Source organism: Silurus aristotelis (genome assembly GCF_946808225.1).
Source record: "Silurus aristotelis genome assembly, chromosome: 16".
NCBI lineage: Eukaryota > Metazoa > Chordata > Actinopteri > Siluriformes > Siluridae > Silurus > Silurus aristotelis.
Window position 1 is genome coordinate 187,022 of NC_139589.1, and position 20,882 is coordinate 207,903.

Genomic DNA, 20,882 nt, shown 5'->3' on the forward strand with positions numbered 1-20,882 from the left:
TCACACTAATAACACTGATCACAATAATAACACTAATAACACTAATAACACTGATCACAATAACACTGATCACACTGATCACACTAATAACACTAATAACACTGATCACAATAATAACACTAATAACACTAATAACACCGATCACAATAACACTGATCACACTGATCACACTAATAACACTAATAACACTGATCACAATAATAACACTAATAACACTGATCACAATAATAACACTAATAACACTAATAACACTGATCACAATAATAACACTAATAACACTAATAACACTGATCACAATAATAACACTAATAACACTGATCACAATAATAACACTAATAACACTGATCACACTGATCACACTAATAACACTAATAACACTGATCACAATAATAACACTAATAACACTGATCACACTGATCACAATAACACTGATCACACTAATAACACTGATCACAATAATAACACTAATAACACTAATAATATATATAGAGAGAGAGAGCGAGAGGGAGAGAGAGAGAGAGAGAAGAGGAAGAGAGAGAGAGAGAGAGAGAGAGAGCGAGAGAGAGAGAGAGAGAGAGAGAGAGAGAGAGAGAGAGAGAGAGAGAGAGAGAGAGAGAGAGAGAGAGAAGAGGGTGACAGGAAGAGAAGGATATGGATTATTAAGTCTCCTGATTGTTGTATGAAAGTTAAGTCACTGTGCAGTTTGGACTCTGGTAAGATTCACTCTGGCAGCAGAACTAAAAGGGAGAAGCAGAAGGAAACACAGACATGAGGATCTCTGGGATAAGAGACGACCCACCACACCACCATCAACAAACCTGAGTGAACGTGTGAGAGTGAGGAGACGACAGCATCCAAATATCCCAGTTCACCAAACACTCCATATCCATGATCCCTCCAGATCTGCTCCTTTACCTCATAAACACTGATTACACTAATAACACTAAACTCTTCTTCTTCTTCTTTTAGCAGCTCCCATTAGGAGTCTCTACAGCGGATCATCCGTCTCCAGACCCCCCTGTCCTCTACATCTGCCTCTTTCACCCCAACTACCTGCATGTCTTCCCTCACCACATCCATAAACCTCCTCCTTGATCTTCCTCTTTTCCTCCTTCCTGGTGTCTCCATCCTCAGCATTCTCCTACTGATATACCCCATGTCCCTCCTCTGCACATGTCCAAACCATCTCAATCTCAACGCCCTACATGCGCTGTCCCTCTAATAAACTCATTTCTAATCCTGTCCATCGTCGTCACTCCCAACGAACATCTCAACATCTTCAGCACTACTTATTTATTTACTTCTTTATTTGTTTGTTTGTTTGTTTGTTGGGTGAGTGTCTGTGTACTGCATCATTAATAACAGTTGTGTTGGGAGTTCAAGTTAAACTTCGTCTGTTTCACCCTCAGTGACAATAAACAGGATAAATGACACCACAGGAGTAAAGAAAATTAAAACATGTATATTATTCACATATCTGTACTTTTTAATTGTTTCCTAAAATATTTATTTTTAGTTGGTTTATTGGGTTCAGAGTCTAAATCTGAGAAAGGAAACTGAAGATCAGGATGAAACCCTGAAGCTGTGAGTTCATCACTGTGCTGTCTGTTTATTTAAATCCATAGTAAGAAAAATGAAAATGATTACAGCTCTTCATTACACATCATGACACCTACAGGTGTTCAGTAAAGGTTCAGTAAAGAACAGTGAGGACAAGACGAAGAAAAAACAGAGATATAAATATTGCATACATTCAACTTTTTTCATTGTTTAAAAAGAAAACGACTACATGTTGGAATTATAAAATATAATGGACTCTAATGAATCTCCATCATTGTTCTAGTTTAGAACTTAAACTATAAGTAAATATTTTCATTTTTCCAGCACAGGTTTCAGGGTGATCTTGTCCTGAAGCTGTTTCTGCACCAGGGTAATGTGGGAGAACACAGTCTGATCCTCTGCTATTTATAAACATTACAGCCAGATTCATTTTAAGAGCCTCTTACTGAAGTATCTGATAATCTCCAGGTGCCACAAGCACTTCACCTTTCTCCTCCCAGACGTACCTTTTCCTTCTCAAGTACACACTGGACCATTCCTGCACACTGGGAGAAAAAGGGGCAGTTAAAAACATCAGACTTGCGATTAAGAAAGCTTCATAGATTTCACACTGAAGTTAGAGAGTTGCTTCTTCAGATAGATGGTATAACCCATGTGTTCTCCTTATTGTTGTCTGGTTTTGTGGGATGAAGTGAAAATGCTGGGAGGAAAATTCTCTCTAAACGTTTCTGCAACATCAATGAGCCGAGGAATAACTAGTCCTCTTCACTTCTACAAAGTGCTGTTGTGGTCCAGTTCTCTTAATGTCCATCACAGTAGAGCTGTTAATGATGGTGGATCACAACGTTTTCCTCAGTGAAGTCCACATTAGGCAGCTGAGCCACGTGTCTCACAACCAAAATCTTCCTCACTGCTTTCTGCAGCAGCTGCTTAAAGTCACGCACCATCTCTGACCTGCAACACAGCAATGAGCAACATCAGTTCAGAACATCTCTCAAAACCCACCATTCTGCTGGTTCCTCAGGAGACCTGTCAGGATTAGAGAAGTGTGTAGATTAGTCATTTAACACAAACACTTCAGAAAAGGAGGTAAAACAGTTTTAACTTTGCCTTACATGTGATATCACACAGCTACAATATCCAAGTGATGGTGTTTACTCCATTTTTCCATTCTATTTTTTTTTTTTCTTCTTCTTCTTTCATTTTCTCCCATTAGGAGTCTCCACAGCGGATCATTTATCTCCATACCCCCATGTCCTCTTTATCTGCCTCTTTCAAACCAACTACCTGCATGTCTTCCCTCACCACATCCATAAACCTTCTCCTTGGTCTTCCTCTTTTCCTCCTTCCTGGTGTCTCCATCCTCAGCATTCTCCTACTGATATACCCCATGTCCCTCCTCTGCACATGTCCAAACCATCTCAATCTTACCTCCCTCACCTTGTCTCCAAAACGTCCTACATGCACTGTCCCTCTAATAAACTCATTTCCAATCCTGTCCATCGTCGTCACTCCCAACGAACATCTCAACATCTTCAGCTCTGCTCCCTCCAGCTCCACCTCCTGTCTTTTACTCAATACCACTGTCTCTAATCCATACAACATCTCAGGTCTCACCACAGTCCTATAAACTTTCCCTTTCACTCTCACAGATACTCTTCTATCACAAATCACTCCTGCTATCACTCTTCTCCACCCACTCCACCCTGCCTGCACTCTTTTCTTCACTTCTCTAACACACTCTCCATTACTCTGCACTGTTGACCCCAGGTACCTGAACTCCTCCACCTTCTCCACCTCTTCTCCCTGCAACCGCATCACTCCACTGCCCTCCCTCTCATTCACACACATGTACTCTGTCTTACTCCTACTGACTTTCATTCCCCTTCTCTCCAGTGTGTATCTCCACCTCTCCAGGATCTTCTCCACCTGCTCCCGACTCTCACCACAAATCACAATATCATCCACCTTCACCAGAACTGAATAAACAATACAGGTGGTGGGGGAGGGAGAAGTAGTAGCTTATTGGTTAAGAGATTGGACTTTAGATATGAAGGTCTTGATTTAAAATCCCAGTGACACCAAGCTGCCACTCCTTGGCCCCTGAGCAAGGCCCTTAAGCCCATAGCTGCTCAGTCATATGAATGAGATTAATGTAAGTAACTTTGGGTAACTTTGGCATCTGCCAAACGCCATAAATATAAATATATAAAAATACACATAAAATAAATCCTTTCTGCAGACATGAGACAAACCCTCCATCATCTCACCTACAGCTGAGGTGTTCATCAGATCTGCTCCATGAAAAACCCCCTGATTTATTATTTCTGTTTGATAAAGTGTTTTATAAAAATGCTCTTTGCTCTTCACTGTTCTGCATAATTTAGAGACATTAACATCAAAACCACAACAGAACCATGAAATGATTTTAATAGTAAATGAGTTTCGGTCAGGAACAGGGTTGAGGTGGTTCGAGGTCCAGCACTGGATGAGCAACACTACCTCATTTCTTCTTGGCTAACTGGGCTTCAGCTTTCTTCTGTTTGAATCGGGCGATTTCCTCCATCTGCAAGCCGTGGGCCATTTGTCTGAAAGATATATTAAAGAGGCAAGATAAACACGCCAAACACATCACAGGGACGGGGAAAGGGGCAACCAGCTTCAAACCTGGAGGCTTCCAGTCTCACCAAAACTTCATTTTAATGTGTAGTGTCTACAGCTCACAGCATCCTGAGGAAACGTTTTAGTGCCCTGAGCATCACAGGGTCTTTACCTCCAGGAACAAAGACAGCTCCCCCTAAAACAACTGTGATGAATAAACCTACCCTGACTTGAGCTCAGGAGGAACAGGAAGCGGTTTAGTGAATCCATCTTTCCCCACAAGCCAGTAGGTTTCCTCCATCCCTTTCCCCTGTGAGAATCAGGAGTAGTTCATTTGAGATTCAAGATTTTTATTTGTCACAAAAATAATTATATGCTGGAAACAACTTGCAGTGAAACGAAAACCCGACCGGCCGCTCGGAAATCGTGCATTAAGTACAGCCTATAAATATAAAATATAAAGAAAAAAAGAAGAAGGGGAGAAGAAAAAAAAAGAAAGAGAACAATTGAGCAACAGAAGTACGAAGAACAGCATGTAATGGAGGTGTAACGGACTAAAAACAGTAGCAATGGTTAAGACAATGTAAAGTGCAGATGCAGAATTTAAATCAGTGAGAATTTGTATGAAAAAATACAGTAATTCCCCGTTTATCACGGTGTTACATTCCCAAACAGCCCGCGATCAACAAAAACCGCGATGAACAAAAACCGCGATCAACAGACCTACCCTAAAAATGCTATTTAATGTATACAGTACTGTGCTGTATTAAGATTTTACTTCATTTTATAATTATTCATTCATTCATTTTCACCCGCTTATCCGTAAATCCGCCTTCGACTGCTGCTCAATCCTCTCAGCACCGGTCCCTTACGGTCCCTCCGGCAGGTGGTGAGCCCACGGGAAGGCGGCCCTACGTCACTCCGACGTCACGGACCTTGATATTTCCCTCGTAAGGGACCCCCGGAGCATAGAGGGTTAAGGGCCTTGCTCAAGGGCCCAAGAGTGGCAGCTTGGCGATACCGGGGCTCGAACCCCCGACCTTCCGATCGGCAACCCAGCGCCTTAACCGCTGGAGCTACCACTCCCCCATTTTATAATTATAATTTATAAATTTTATATAATTATATTTTTATTAATACATTATTCATTTTAACATAAAACTCCATAAAAACAATTCCCTATAAGTGTTTTGGTCTCCGCGAGAGATCAGAAAAATCAGCCAAACTGATTAGTGATGTGGTAAATGCAATTTCACGCTGAAGCGGGGCGCCAGATCCCAACCGCGCTAAAGCGGGGGATTACTGAACTTTTAACATCTGAACTTTCTGAGGTTTCCTGAACCAGACTGGAAGATTCTGGGGAAAAAAATGAAACCTTCTGGTAAAATGATTTCTTTTGAAATCACTGAAAAATTTCGATATGAACTTGTCCTGATTTCAGTCCAATCAAACCAGAGGGTTTTTTTCATCATTTGCGTAATTCAGATTATTTTTATCTTTGAAATCCTGATTCTGTGTTTTACTGCAGTGCTGCTGCTGCTCTGGATCTGGATATGAAACTCGACTTAATATAAATATAATATAAATATAAATATACACAATTTATGTTTACCTTTAGTTCAGTTTTTCCACGGACCTGCACCTGGTATCCTTCCTTCAGCTCAAGAAGGATCTTTACGGTGGTGTAACTGGTGTGGATGCGGTACGCTGTAGACAACAGTGTTAAGACTCATCACTGAAATTAATGTACTCCATTATTACTGTACATATTTTCCTCGAAACGTTTAGAAAAACTCCCCTGTACACTTCTAATTAACTCGGGTTACGATTTAATTCAACTTTAACGTTGTATTTTCAGATGATTTTTCTGTATTTATATTAGTGATGTTTGAATCAGATTTTTTGTTCTGATCTTTAACCAGAAGATTTGTGACCACTGGACCTGCAGAACCCAGTTTTTTATTTATTTTGTTCTTTTGCACATTCATTCTTTCTATTCACTTCTGAAATCATTCACACTGCAGGTCTTATATCAGATCTTTTCCCACAGCTCATTTGCTACTAACTGTAATATCCGTTTGTACACATTGCGCTGTTCTTTGCTGTGATGAAACTCTGCGTTAAAACACAAACATCGTAGCACTTTCACTTCCTGCCAGTCGTGTGGTTTTGATTTATTCATCTCACTCACGCATGCCTGTGGACTCCATTCTGGAGGCAATGTTCACTGTGTTCCCAAACAAACAATAACGAGGCATGGTGAGGCCAACAACTCCCGCTACACATGGGCCTGAAACACACACACACACACACACACACACATACACACACACATGTGAAGAGGCCTTTGCTCTGTTTGAGATCTTCTGTTCCACACTGAGGGTGAAGGTGCTGCAGGTTACTGACCCGTGTGCAGTCCGATTCTAATGCGTACTGGAACATCAGGCATGTGTCTCATCTTAAAGGTTCCTATAGCACTCAGGATGTCTAGGGCCATGTTGGCGATCTCAGCGGTGTGACGGTTAGCGTTAGGAACTGGAACTCCAGACGCCACCATGTACGCATCTCCGATCGTTTCCACCTGGAGGTCAGAGGTCACCTTGAAGTTTTAGTGAGGATTTTTACATACATAATAAATCATTAACATAAAGATTATACACAGTATTGTGTAAAGGTTTTAGGCAGGTGTGAAGAAATTATTTACTGTGGGAATGCTTTAAAAAATATATATTTTATATCAATTTACTAAATGCAAAGTGAGTGAGCAGAAGACAATCAAATCCAGATTTAGTTTGACCGCTGTCTGGATTCAAACCAACATCGTTACACTTGCAGGGATCAGGGATTTTGTAGAATCACATTCAGATGTATGATTCACCAATTCTACCAAGCAGGTGCTGATGATCATCAGTTTCATCTGTAGGCTGAAACCCAGTGATGAAAAGAAACAGAAACAACTGTGTGGGAGCTTCAACCTGGGAGCCAAACTCTGCTATGGTTTCGAGCTGAATTTCTGCAGATGGAGATCGGAGATTGGAGATGTGGTCACAATTAATGGTGTCCTCAATGCCGAGAAATGAGATACTTCTCCATCATGCAGAAACATCAGGGAAGCAACTGCTTGGCCCAAATTTATTCTAATTTATTTATTCTGCAGGACAACGACCCCAAACATACAACCAACGTAATTAAGAACTATCTTCAGCTTAGAGAAGAACAAGGAGTCCTGGAAGTGATCATTTTGGCCTCCACAGAGTCTTGATCTCAACGTCATTGAGTCTGTCTGGGATTATATGAAGAGACAGAAGGATTTGAGGAACCTTCATTCACAAAAGATCTCTAAAATGTTTGGAACAAACTACCTGGTGAGGTCCTTCAAAAGCTGTGTGTGAGTGTAGCTGCTGTTGTTTTGTAGGTACATTTCTGTAATTTGGCTTCTCTACTGTTCTTTAACTTTCTATTTTGTTAATAAATAAAAAGAAATTATTAACACTTTTATTTTTAAAACAGATTTTTTACTTCACACCATTTTGTATAAAACTTTGACACACTATTGTATATTTGAATGAGACTATGCGAGTTCCTCACAGCTCATTTACACCACACACATCACACAGGTAATTTAATTACAGAAGTAATCTGCTGTGGAGGATGATTCCTCAACCAACAATACTCACTGTAAACAAACTAAACTACTTTATCAGAGAACTAAAGTGTAGAATTTTATGATCATTTCTGATATAAATGTGCAGTTTGGTTCATGAGTTTGAATCTTTCTGTTTAATATTATATTATAATCATGTGTTTGTACCTTGTAAACATCATGGTTACCAATAATAGCATCAAATAAGGTGTACAGATCATTGAGCAGGTCCACCACTTCAATGGGCTCACTGTTGGCAGAGATGGTGGTGAAGCCCACAATGTCGCTGAAGTACAACGTGACGTTATCGAAGTACTCGGGTTCCACAGTGCCGCCGACTTTCAGAACCTCAGCTACAGACCTGCACGTGTTAGGAAACAGCGCTTGTGTGTTACAGAGGAAAACTATAATTGTGTGTGGAGTGAGACGATTGTGTAACACTCACGGAGGAAGCATCTGCGTTAGCAGTTTCTCTGTTTTCTGCTTTTCAATTTCCAGCTCCTCTGTTCTCTCACGGATGAGCTCCTCAAGGTTAGAAGAATATTGCTCGAGCATTCGCAACATGGAGTCTATAATGTTTGTCTTCTTCCCCTTGTTGATGTTCCTAAACTGAGGACACAAACAGAACTCTTTACAAACAAAACTCTTTACCACAGGACTGACTCTGACTCTAATTCTGAAATTAAATCTGACTCCAACTCTGACTCTCACTGTAACTCTGACTGTAACTCTGACTGACTGTAAATCTGACTGTAACTCTGACTGTAACTCTGACTCTAACTCTGACTCTGACACTGACTGTAACTGTGACTGTAACTCTGACTGACTTTAACTCTGACTCTGACTGTAACTCTGACTGTAACTCTGAGTTTGACTGTAACTCTGACTCTGACACTGACTGTAACTCTGACTGTAACTCTGACTGACTTTAACTCTGACTGTAACTCTGACTGTAACTCTGACACTGACTTTAACTCTGACTCTGACTGTAACTCTGACTGTAACTCTGACTCTGACTGTAACTCTGACTGTAACTCTGACACTGACTTTAACTCTGACTCTGACTGTAACTCTGACTGTAACTCTGACTCTGACTGTAACTCTGACACTGACTGTAACTCTGACTGACTTTAACTCTGACTGTAACTCTGACTGTAACTCTGACTGTAACTCTGACTGTACTCTGACTGTAACTCTGACTGTAACTCTGACTGTACTCTGACTGTACTCTGACTGTAACTCTGACTGTAACTCTGACTGTACTCTGACTGTAACTCTGACTGTAACTCTGACTGTAACTCTGACTGTACTCTGACTGTAACTCTGACTGTAACTCTGACTGTACTCTGACTGTAACTCTGACTGTAACTCTGACTGTACTCTGACTGTAACTCTGACTGTACTCTGACTGTAACTCTGACTGTAACTCTGACTAGTATCTGCTTGGATTTTGCAATTCTTCACTTTTCCACACCTGTTTGAGTTGAATTCAAAAAGATTGTGTTGATTCTCCTGATTAATCTTTGATGAGTAAAGCAGAACCTCACCTGTTCGAAGATCTCATCAAACGCAGGTCGTCTCTCCGGCTGTTCATTCCAGCACTGTTTAATGAGCTGAATGCACTCCATGGGAGCGTAGTCAGGAGAAACCACAGGCCTGCACAGAGGAGGAGGCTTCTTAATCTTCTGAATGAGTTCTGTAAAGAGAAGAAACCAGTATGGATTCAAACCTTCCATAACATCCAAATATACAGATCAGTAGAACTTCTGAGGAACCTGTTATTTTACCAAATATCTTAAATTACTTCAAAGATCCACTTCCACATTATAAAACAAATCAAATTATTATTTTCTCCTACAAACAGACACCAGTCACGTTTCAACTCCAGCTTATGATGTTTCCATGCTCTGTTTCTGTTATTATAGAATCCTCCAAGTACATAAATAAAATAAATATACTTGTTATTAGTGTTTTTATTTTCATTAGTAAAGGTGTGTAAGGATTTCTTCATGATGATGAGTCTCACCTTCAGCAGGAACATGGAGCATGAAGAATGGAGGTCCTCTCAGCACCACCTCCTGTACAATGATGGAAAAGCTGTAGACGTCACCTTCATAAGTACTAAAGTGTCCAGGGTATGGAGAACGCAGGTGTTCAGGAGCGGTCCACAGCAGGTCTGTGAGGAGATGCCGACACAACACAATTCAAACACACAAACACAACTACTGCGAAAGATCAGAACAACATGAGTGTGTAACCTCCACATAATCATCTACTGCATCTACTGCAACATGTCAACACACACACTCAAAAAGCCATGACAGATCCTGTGCTGTGGTCCATTTATTTACTGTGCGTTTGCAGTGTTTATGTGATATATGTTTATTGGTTCAGGGTTTAAATGATGAGTCCTGATCTGATTTATATTTATTTATACTAAACACAACACTCACCTTCTGCTTTAGCTTCTGTGTAGGGGAACTTCTGAGCATGGAGAACTTCATTGTAACCGTAGTCAGTAACTTTCAGTACAAAACGTCCATCCACAACGCAGTTACGGGACTTGAGCCGGCCGTGACACACACTTCTGTGGTGAAGATACTTCATACCCTGACAAACAGTTACACAACCACATGCTCAATTCTTTTTCATCTTTTTATGAATTTGGTATTCATTTGTGTTTTTTTCAATACTCTGTGTGTCATAATGTGCAATAATAATAATAATAATAATAATAATAATAATAATAATAATAATAATAATAATTTTTGTTGTATGGATCCTTCCACATGATGCAGAGCGACGGGTTCAGCAAATCTTTCCTCAACATTTAATTTATACTGAAATAATACACACGATCTAAACGCTTATGTTGTAAATGTTTGTGTATGTGTAAAAGTGAAATGGGGATTATGGAGTGAATGTTCTCCACACAGCAGATGTTCATGGTTCACTAGTAAATGTTTGGGTTAATTTCAGGTCTTTCTGGGTTTTTGTGAGTTGAAATAATTTAAAATGAGATGTGAGACTTTACTCTGGAAGACATTGTGGTGTTGAATCTCAACACCACAACAGAGTTTCTCTAAAAATTCATTAGATAGAAGTCTGCAGAATGAGTCGAGTTCCTCATCATTAATGTCCTTAAACACTGAAATCTGCTGCTGCTTCACAATAAATAATGAATCATTCTGAAACAATGATCATCTTTTCAACAGTTTTACATAATCTTCTCTTCTGATCACCTTGATAAGGTCCAGGAGAAGCGAAGACTTGAACATCCAGTCAAGTTTCACATCTTCATTTTTAAGCAAATCCTCCAAACTTCCTCGAGAGCAGAACTCAGTTACGATGGCGAAGATCCCGCAGTCATGAAAGAAGCCCAGGAATGGATTTAGGTTCTCATGACGGATATCTTTCATCTGTTTGCAAAACAGAATATTTCAAAGGCATATTTACATTTACAGCAGAAGCCGTCATCCACAACAACTCACAATCATCTCATTTTTTACACTGAACAGTGACAGTTTGGGGCCTTGCTCAAGGGCCCAGCAGTAGCAACATGTTGATGCTGTAATGTAAACTCATGACATTTCGATCAGAATTCCAACATCTTAACCACTTCCAGCTTTCATATTATTCCCTATTATTATTATTATTATTATTATTATTATTATTATTATTATTATCATAAGTTAATAAAGTAATCAGTAAGAAATTTACCAGTTCGAATACATCGCTAGTTTTTGGATTTATTGATCGAAAGTGTCCAGACGGCAGCCGCTTCAGCCACGCCCAATCCCCCTGTACAGAGCGTCAAAAAACCATGAAGATAAAATCTCCAGCCCAAATCAATAAAAACAATTAAGCCTAAAATTAAAAAAAAGTTTTGTACCTCAAATATGACCACATTGGAGTTTTCATAGCTGGGTTCAGTAGTGTTTGAGATGGAGATGTGTGAATTCATTCTGCTGTCCTCTTCTGATAAACATCTCTCTGTCTCTCCTTTACCATCATCTGTACTCACTTTCTACATCAGATTCATTCAGAGACAGATTTATAATTATACAAAGCATTACTCATACGTACAAACATGATCCTAAAAAAGACGTGTCGAATCTGAGTACTATTTACTCCTGTCTGCCTTTTTATTCAAATAACATCATTACTGACCAAATTACTGACCGAATTACTGACCAAACAACTGACCCCATTACACCAAACTACTGACCTCATTACTGACCTCATTACACCAAATAACTGACCAAATTACTGACCAAACTACTGACCCCATTACACCAAACTACTGACCTCATTACTGACCTCATTACACCAAATAACTGACCAAATTACTGACCAAACTACTGACCCCATTACACCAAATTACTGACCTCATTACTGACCTCATTACACCAAATAACTGACCAAATTACTGACCAAACTACTGACCCCATTACACCAAATTACTGACCTCATTACTGACCCCATTACACCAAATAACTGACCAAATTACTGACCAAACTACTGACCCCATTACACCAAATTACTGACCTCATTACTGACCCCATTACACCAAATTACTGACCTCATTACTGACCCCATTACACCAAATAACTGACCAAATTACTGACCAAACTACTGACCCCATTACACCAAATTACTGACCTCATTACTGACCCCATTACACCAAATTACTGACCTCATTACTGACCCCATTACACCAAATAACTGACCAAATTACTGACCAAACTACTGACCCCATTACACCAAATTACTGACCAAACTACTGACCCCATTACACCAAATTACTGACCTCATTACTGACCCCATTACACCAAATTACTGACCTCATTACTGACCCCATTACACCAAATAACTGACCAAATTACTGACCAAACTACTGACCCCATTACACCAAATTACTGACCTCATTACTGACCTTATTACTGAGAGAGGGATTGATGAAGGTCACATCATCTAGCGTGAGGAGGATCTTGTTGGGACCTCGAACCATTCTAATTTGATTGAGGCGGCGTCTGCATTTTAAATAATCAGGAAGCAGAAAGTAAATATTTACTCAACACTGAGCAGAAAATGAGCAGAAAAGAAATAATGTATTAATTAAAGCTTAATGTATACTTACCGTGTACAATATCCAAGACTAGTTATGAGAAGTATTAGGAGAAGTGCTGACATGAACACCTCGAACAGGATAAGCGGGTCGACTCCTGGGACAGGAGAAAGGATTGGGAGCAAATCTGTTCAATTTTCCAAATTCTATTCTAATCAGTAAACTAACACGACCATCTGAACTGAACACAAACTCAGATCTACCTCTGGTACACAGAGGTCCACCAGGTGTGAACCAACACCTGGAGTCAGCTTTGGGCTGAACACCTCCAGGGAAGTGGATCGGTCTCCCAAGGAAGTGAACAACGTTGGTCTGGAGGTTCACGCTGTGAGTCGGATGCAGTTCCCAGGAATGTCCATCTGTATCTAGCACTATGTAGTCTACAAGACTCACTCCAGAGCTGTTAGTGCGAATCCTCTGACTGAAACCTTGGAGCACCATATTCCCTGTGTGACGAGCTAAATTCACCCCTGAAAGCCACGATGCAGAATCACGCACATCCTGTAGAGCATTGGCCATGAAGATGATGGCAGTGTAAATTGTGCCAAAGAGAGGAGACACCTACAGGGGGAAACATACCATGTCTTAATGTTCCTCGTGCATCTCTAGAACAATGAAGAACATCTGGAATATACTTTAATAACTGAGTGAATTCATTTCCACCATAGAACAGTTTAATGCTTTTCTGCTGTAACGTAAATCACACGTTTATATTAAAACGCTTGTGTTTATTGTGTTACTGTTTTCATGGCTGCTCATTCACAGGGACGTGGAAACTGATTTTAGTAGAGAAAGGGTAATTAGTCATTGATTTGGAGAAGTTTATAAAAAGGAGAAATTTATTTATAATTGTAAAGAAGGAGTCTCCAGTGTCAGGGCTTTGTAACAGTCAGGAAGTGTTTGAAGATTTCTCAGAAACATGAAATGTTACAGAGAGAATAAAGTGTTATAGCTGCTATAATGTAAGGGACTAAAGGAACCCGCTCACATCACATTAAAAATCCAAAACATTAAATATAAATAAAGCACAACAGAATTAACTTTAGAAATGTAGTTTTGGGAATTTGCTGTGGTGTAAGAACCTGCTGCAGGACAGAGTGTGAGACAGTCATCACCCTGATGTGCAGTGTTTTCCTGCAGCAGCATGGTCTGAAGTGAGAAGCTCTGTTCACAAAGACACCAGATTATTTGGAATATTTAACTGGGAGGAACATATCTGAGCATTTTCAGGTGTTATACCTCATGAGGTTTAATGTTTGCGGGAACCTCTTTAGACCTGATGGCATCCTGGAAGGCTTTGTAGAACGAATCCTCCTCTGAGTCCATAGTAACAGTGAGCACAGAGTCGTAGGCCAGTCTCAGCTTGCTGTTGTTGTACAGAGCCTGATGAGTCACGTGTTTGTACGGCAGGCTGTAAAGTAGCGTATCATACGGCACAAACACCACCGAGCCATCGGTCAAGTGCATGTCCAGGGCCATTTCCAGCAGCAGCTTCTGGGTTTTTCCACCGATCAAGACAGAGTGCATACAGAGGATCACCACTGTGTAGGAACAAGAGCTTTATTAGTGATAGACATGATCATTTCCTATGTTTCTTAGGACTGGCAGTGAGAGTGTGATGTATTTATACTATATTTACTGGTGTCTGAATAATTATAATAATTATTTATTATAATTATTATTATAATAATAATTATATTTACAAATTAATTTGACCTTTAAAAGATTTACTATTTCAAGGAAAATATAAGGTCATTTTAAATTTGATGGCTGGATCACATCTCAAAAATGATGGGACAGGACCATGTTTCCTACTGTGCAGCATCACTTTTTTTTTTGTCCAAAAATATCTGGGAACTGAGAAGACCAGTTGCTGATGTTTTGGGAGAGGAATATTGACCCATATGTGTCTGATACAGGATTCTAGCTGCTCAACAGTTCTGAGTTTTCTTTGTTGTATTTTGTGTTTCCTGATGCACCAAATGTTTTCAAATGGTGAAAGGTTTAGACTGCAGACAGGCCAGTTCACTACATGGACTCTTCTACTATGAAGTCCTGCTATTGTATTGCAGTATGCAGTTAGCAGTGTTTTGCTCAAATATGCAAGTCCTTCGATAAAAAAAACCTTTTCTGGATGGAAGCATTTGTTGCTCTTAAACCTGTATGAACAATGAACAATGTTTCTCCTTCTGTTTAATTTTAATGTACTTTATCCTTGTTGCCCCGTCCCAAATGTTTTAAGACGTGTTGCAGCAATCAAATTTAAAATGAAATAGTACATAATCTCAGTTTAAGCATTCGAAATGTTTTCTATGTTCTATCACAAACAAATTATGGATTATTGAGATTTGGAAATGATTGTGTTTTTATTTACATTAAACACAGCGTTTGGAATTAGGGTTATATTTAGACTTTCAAAGGACTTAGCAAAAAACCTTAAAAGACGATCATCTGCGGCTCACTGCACTACTATGTGTTACATAGGGTTTGGTTTGGTCACAATCAGGTTCATTATCACTTACTGCGAAGCTCCTTCATCTTCCTGATGGTGGAGAGAGAGCTACGTATACTGGCAGGATCATTGCTCGTGGAGAGCAGCATCCTGACAGGAAAGCCAAAGCTCCTTAAGGCATCGGCAACCTTGTAGGACGTGTCCACCCACACGCAGTCGGCTGAGGAGACGATGGCTATGTTAGCCCAGTGGAAATGATGTGCCACAGTCTTCAGCACCCAGACAGAAGAGGGGATGGTGCGGGAAAACGTCGGGTGACGCCATGAACTCTCCAATTCGTAGTTCACGCAGGACCAGGAGAAGAGAGCCTTGTTCCAGTTCCGAGCAAGCAGAGATGCTGCCTCACAGTATCCAGGGTTTATGGGCCCTAAGAACGCTGAGGCGCGTGTGGAGTAACCCATAAAATCCTTCAGAGCTATCGAAGTCTGACAATCTTCTTCCAGGATGACGTAGTCAAACGTAACACCCAGGGCCAGCGCACGATCTCTGTTGATCCTCTGCACAGCAAGTTTAGCTGCAACACCAGGCATGGCCTTGGAAAACATGGAGTCACATGACCACGGGCCTAACACTCCAACCCTGAATACGTTTGCCTGAACCGTATACGGGATGCTGAGGTTCACCAGGAACAACCAAAGAAGCCAACATGTGTGTGGTGAAGAGAGAATTGTTTGCTCTTTTGCAGTGACGGTGATCATGCCGTAGACCAGCCACATGTTCATCTGCAACATCACAGAGTCCCATCACCTGAGAGAACACACCTGGTGTACTGTACTGCAAGCTCTTCTGCTTTTCCATCAACCCTTTAATGCTGTAAAGAAGTGTGCATGATTATATGCATCTTCATCTACAAGCAGGTTTTCAGCGAATACGTGGATCAAAGTAAAGTTCTGATAAAAAAATAAAGAAATGAGAAAAGTCTGCAAAGAACTAATTCTAACTCTAATGTGATTCAAATTATTCAATAGGTAATGGTTTCTATACAGTACAAAAAGGGTTATTTTAAAAAAATATATTTATTATGAAATCTATAAAAAGACTTCAGTTTAGTTCAGTTTATTGACTTTTGTTAAAATTAGTATTTAATAAATAATGTAAAAATGTGAATAGATTTCTCAGTATAAAGAAGATTAAATGTATGTAGGAACTAAACACACACACACACACACACACACACACACACACACACACACACACACACACACACACACACACACACACACACACTTACCCGAGCTGAATGAAGGAATGTAAGAAGTACACGTTTCCTCCATCGTGTAGTTAAACGTCACGTATTAAACACACTCGATGTCTATTTATTTTCTGTTAACTTTATGAATAGTGTTAGTGTGTGCAGGATGTGTGTGTGTGTGTGTGTGTGTGTGTGTGTGTGTGTGTGTGTGTGTAATCCCCTCAGGGTATCAGGTGTATAACAGCAGCACAGATTAGTCAGAGTGACCTGGAGATTATATTAATTCCTTCTCATTACCATTGCAGGCTGTGGTTTAGATATCACACGTCCCTAATGACTAGTTCATGTAGTTTTTTTATTTAGAACAGATTTATATCAGTCACAATGTGTATTATTTATTTATTTTGTACTGCAGTCAACACAATCAACTTTTTTGTTATAATGTTGGATTTTGTGTACCAGACGAACGATTGTCCCGTATAGATAAAAATTTAATATGTGAATAAATCTACAGTATGATATGTTCTGAAAACAGTCAATAATATACAGCATTACTTTTGCTGTTTCACAAAATTCAAGAACAGATCTGATAGAACATAAACGATAACTACATGTAGACCATTTAAAGTCAGATCTTTCATTACGCAGAAGATTTGACTCATTTTACACAACTTAAAATTTTAGTTTCCAAAGAAAGTTTTTAGTTTTAAAGATGAAACAATTTCTAAACTGTTAAATTTCTGAAAATTCCAAACAGCAGCAGTATTTTTTATACAAAGCAGATTGTTCACAAGCGGAAACGAGCGGAACTGTGACACTGTGATATTTAGCCAAAACATCATGGACGACACCCACATGCTCACGGGCCGTGAGATTGCATCATGTTGTGTTTTTTGTAAGCTGTCAGCTCAGCGGCGCCGGGACCACCGGCGGGTTTCGAGCTCCTCAGAAGCTCTGCGGCTGAAATTCGACTTCCGCAGCCGGCCTTGGCGCTTCTCGTCCTTCTCAGAAGAGCCATGAAGTTGTCGTTCTGGTAAGTAGATTTGGAAACACCAGCGAGCGTGTGGGTGCCAAAGTCACCTTGCTTGTTATCTAAAGAGTCTTTACGACCCAGAAGTTTCCTCTTTGACCTGCAGAATAATGATGAAAGAGCAAAGAGAAATGTATGCTTAATGGTTTCAGTGAGAGGAGAAATGCTGTGGGTTAAACGTAACCTTTACCTGTGAATAATAGTGAAAAGGTCCTCTGTTGTGTGAGAAGAAGGTTTGTGGAGAAAAACCTCATCTTCTTCGTTCACCAAATGAAGATCGCTGATTTCTGGCACTTCTCCGTCCTCTTTATCATATAATTCATATTCTGGTGTGAAAAAAAGAAAAAAAAAATCTTTTGTAAGAAAAATTTAAAATATTTGTTCTTTTAAATGTTTTTTATCGTTGAAGTGACGTACCAGGTACAACAGGTGGTACTTTTTCATCACCTTGAGAATAAGTAGGAATGAGTCCGTACACTGTGACATGGTATTCACACTGAGAAGTCTCTGGCTTTGCAGGAAGCTGGAGGTGTTTCTCCAGTGAAGACGTGCCATCACAGGGTAAATATACTGTACTGGGTCTCTTTGAAACCGGAGGAGCAGGTGCTCTTCTCTTTTTCTGGGGTTCACTTGGTTTGATGTCAGCAGCAGATTGAAAGGACGGTGGATATGTATAATCTGTACACTGCGATTGTAAAAGACTCGTGTCCTTCATATGCTCTTGAGGCAGCTGCTTATGATCTTTATCAGCATTCCATGGAAGAGCAACCTTGGGCTTAACTTTGTTTACTGTTAAATAAATGCCACTGTGTGTGTAAGTGCCATCGCTCACAGTCGGATCTGCAGCAGAAGTTGTGCTAGAATTAGTCACTGCTGCTGCACAAGGTGGCCATTTAGACGCAGGGGGTTTTGGTGCTACAGGAGGTTTGTTTTTTGGACTGTTCTGAACAGCAACAGATCCTGCATCTCTTTCATTCTCTTCCTCGATGACAGCTGTGGTGTCGAGGTCTGTGCTGCTGACAGAACGTAAGCGCACCTTGTTCAGGTCTTCCTGCGTCACCACAGGCATCATCATCATGCTGTTACTCAGTCTCTGCTTCGAGTGTGAGGCATCAGAGTAACGCCGGTTGACTTTTGGCAGGACGATAGAAGGTTCTGGAGTCACGGTAACTGCTTGTGTCTCTGGTAACTGCAGAGATAATCTTGCTCTGGAGTTTCGGACCTGCTGGCTAGAAACAGCACTGGAAGCTTTGGGCCGCATCCTGCAGGCGCCTGCTGTAATGGCAGTGGACTGAGTGGGAGTCTCACACTGACTGGAGTATCCACTGGAGGGCGACGCTGAGCCGGGTGGTTTAGTAGGGGAGGAGATAGAAGGCTGAGAAGGAGAAGAGCGAGAAGATGAAGGAGAATTGTTACAGTCAGAATTATGAGGGACTTTTGCAGGTTCATTTAGAGGAAATCCCACAGATGAGCTTGTGCTGGACTTGCAGGGTTCACTAGACCTTAGATCTTTTAGTGGCCTGTGACTCAAGAGGGTCCGGTTATTCGCTGGAACTTCTCGTGGAACTTCGGGAGTGAGTGTGGTCTTCCCAGAGTCAGCAGATTCTTGTTTAGATAATGGAATTAGATCAGGAAGGAGCATGGCATTCTGAGGATCATTGGGGATGTAGAGACTCTGAGTTCTGCGCTCTGCAGGCTTCGCGTCTGTAAGTCTGGGCAGCGACACTGTCCGTGTTGGAGGAGTCGGTTTTCTTTTGGCTTTTCTCAAAACAATGCTGCGAGGCTTGTGCTGAGGAACTGCATCAGGATCTCCTCTCCTCACTGAGGTGCTGTCACTGCCGCTGTCGTCAGAGCTGCTGCTGGAGTACGACAGGGCGTAGCTTTCACACCGGCGTCGTGTTGCACCTGGGTTAGAGGTGATGGCTGTGGAAAGTGATAATGAACGTCTGTGATGTTCCATGTCACTGACAGGTCTGCTCCTGCGCTCTTTCTGTGTGGCTCCTGTCCTGGTCCCCTCTTTATCTCTCCTTCTATTGACAGTGATGTTGGTAGGTGTGGCCTGGGATGGTTCCTCTGGATCTTGGAATTGTGGAGGAGGTTTAATCACATCAGGTGCCAGCAGGTAGGAGTTCAGCGAATCATCCCACTCAGATGAAAACGTTGAAACATTCGGGCCTTTCCAAGTCTGAGATGGACAAAACAAAGTCGTGTGCTCCATAGTTCTTCCACAGCAGACTTTCACTTCGCCTTTTAGGTGGAACGAGTGTGTCAGAACTGTTATTTCTTAGAGCAAAAGAGATTCTATCAGTTCCTTGGACTTTGAGGACATTGTGAGAATTCCACACCCTGCAGCAGTGAGAGTTGGTCTGGTGCAGCAAATATTCCTCAGAAGTTATTAAACAGTTGCTTGAAGGGCCAAGAGATTAGATGGGGTGCCAATAGTTTTGAGGCTTGAAAAGAAAAAGAGAAAAAGAGGAACATTTAGCTGATGATTTCTTTATGACACACACGTGGGCGGTCGCCATGGCAACGGTTACCTGTTCATCCAAACACAGAACATAAACAGATCCAAATATTTTATAGAGATTTTATTGCACAATCGGAGGAAAAATAAACAGCGAAAGAGTTCAATCAGGATGTGAAGAGAAAAAAAACAGAATGATCTCAGATTCTTGTGTCATTTCCATTAAAATGGTTTTATTTGTTGAATTTATTTATTTTCACATTCTGCTGTACTGTAATAACCGAGGGGACGATAAACACTGCAGCAGAACAGAAGAGCGGAAACTTCATCAAAATCCTGTCATATAACATTCACATTTTTTCATTTCATTTCCACACTGAATGCAGCAGGAGGCGTTTCTGTAGCGGCTGCATCCTGTCACGACTGAAGATTATTTATCTATAAATTTACATCACCGTGTTTTATAAATGTGTTTCTCTGTAAAGCTCAGATCCAAATTCATGCAAAATATCCAGAACCGAACCAGGCACTGAGAGAGATTTCACCTGAATTTTCACCTGAATGTGGATGTTCACTAACTTTCTCTATTTTTACAACAGAAACTTCAATGTATTTTACATGATTAAGATTTTTCTGCTCATGAACGTGTTAAAGACACGAGCAATTATTCAAATCAGCAAAGGCACATTTTTAACACTCACATGCATTCACATGTGCACTGGATAAAAAAAGGTATGATGTTACATCATCAC

The 20,882-nt window shown here is 40.6% G+C and overlaps 2 protein-coding genes across 5 annotated transcripts in view; both read right to left on the minus strand.

Moving 5' to 3' along the window:
- Positions 1 to 1,463: 1,463 nt before the first annotated feature.
- LOC310738877 (retinal guanylyl cyclase 2-like) lies at positions 1,464 to 16,873 on the minus strand. The gene is made up of 20 exons (XM_083564321.1): positions 16,676 to 16,873; positions 15,455 to 16,255; positions 14,172 to 14,473; positions 13,136 to 13,493; positions 12,945 to 13,029; positions 12,741 to 12,837; positions 11,697 to 11,831; positions 11,525 to 11,605; positions 11,047 to 11,223; positions 10,258 to 10,414; positions 9,831 to 9,980; positions 9,352 to 9,500; positions 8,250 to 8,413; positions 7,973 to 8,165; positions 6,568 to 6,742; positions 6,353 to 6,451; positions 5,774 to 5,868; positions 4,386 to 4,471; positions 4,063 to 4,148; positions 1,464 to 2,514 (listed from the first exon to the last, which is right to left on the minus strand). The coding sequence occupies exons 2-19, from the start codon at positions 16,173 to 16,175 to the stop codon at positions 4,064 to 4,066; spliced, it is 3,309 nt and encodes a 1,102-aa protein (XP_083420447.1). The 5' UTR covers positions 16,176 to 16,255; positions 16,676 to 16,873; the 3' UTR covers positions 1,464 to 2,514; position 4,063.
- Positions 16,874 to 16,979: 106 nt separating this feature from the next.
- The window catches only part of LOC310738885 (NHS-like protein 2), a 4,238-nt gene continuing 335 nt past the window's right edge, over positions 16,980 to 20,882 (minus strand). Inside the window, exons 2-4 of one of the 4 annotated variants that reach the window (XM_083564342.1) lie at positions 18,084 to 20,151; positions 17,857 to 17,992; positions 16,980 to 17,766 (exon numbers count right to left, since the gene is read on the minus strand). In XM_083564342.1, coding sequence (XP_083420468.1) covers positions 17,496 to 17,766; positions 17,857 to 17,992; positions 18,084 to 19,884 — 2,208 coding nt within the window. In that variant the 5' untranslated portion in view covers positions 19,885 to 20,151 and the 3' untranslated portion in view covers positions 16,980 to 17,495. Of the gene's footprint in view, positions 17,767 to 17,856; positions 17,993 to 18,083; positions 20,649 to 20,882 lie in introns of those variants that run through there. The other 3 variants (XM_083564345.1, XM_083564344.1, XM_083564343.1) reach the window with 3 other exon arrangements.

Bases quoted from the DNA above. Each gene is read 5' to 3' on its own strand.
- LOC310738877 (XM_083564321.1), bottom strand. From the start codon at position 16,175: ATGTTGCAGATGAACATGTGGCTGGTCTACGGCATGATCACCGTCACT. The intron at 12,838-12,944 runs GTAAGTATACAT...TTTAAAATGCAG, and splicing joins AGTCTTGGATATTGTACACG to ACGCCGCCTCAATCAAATTA. The intron at 4,149-4,385 runs GTAGGTTTATTC...TATATCTTTCAG, and splicing joins CCTCCTGAGCTCAAGTCAGG to ACAAATGGCCCACGGCTTGC.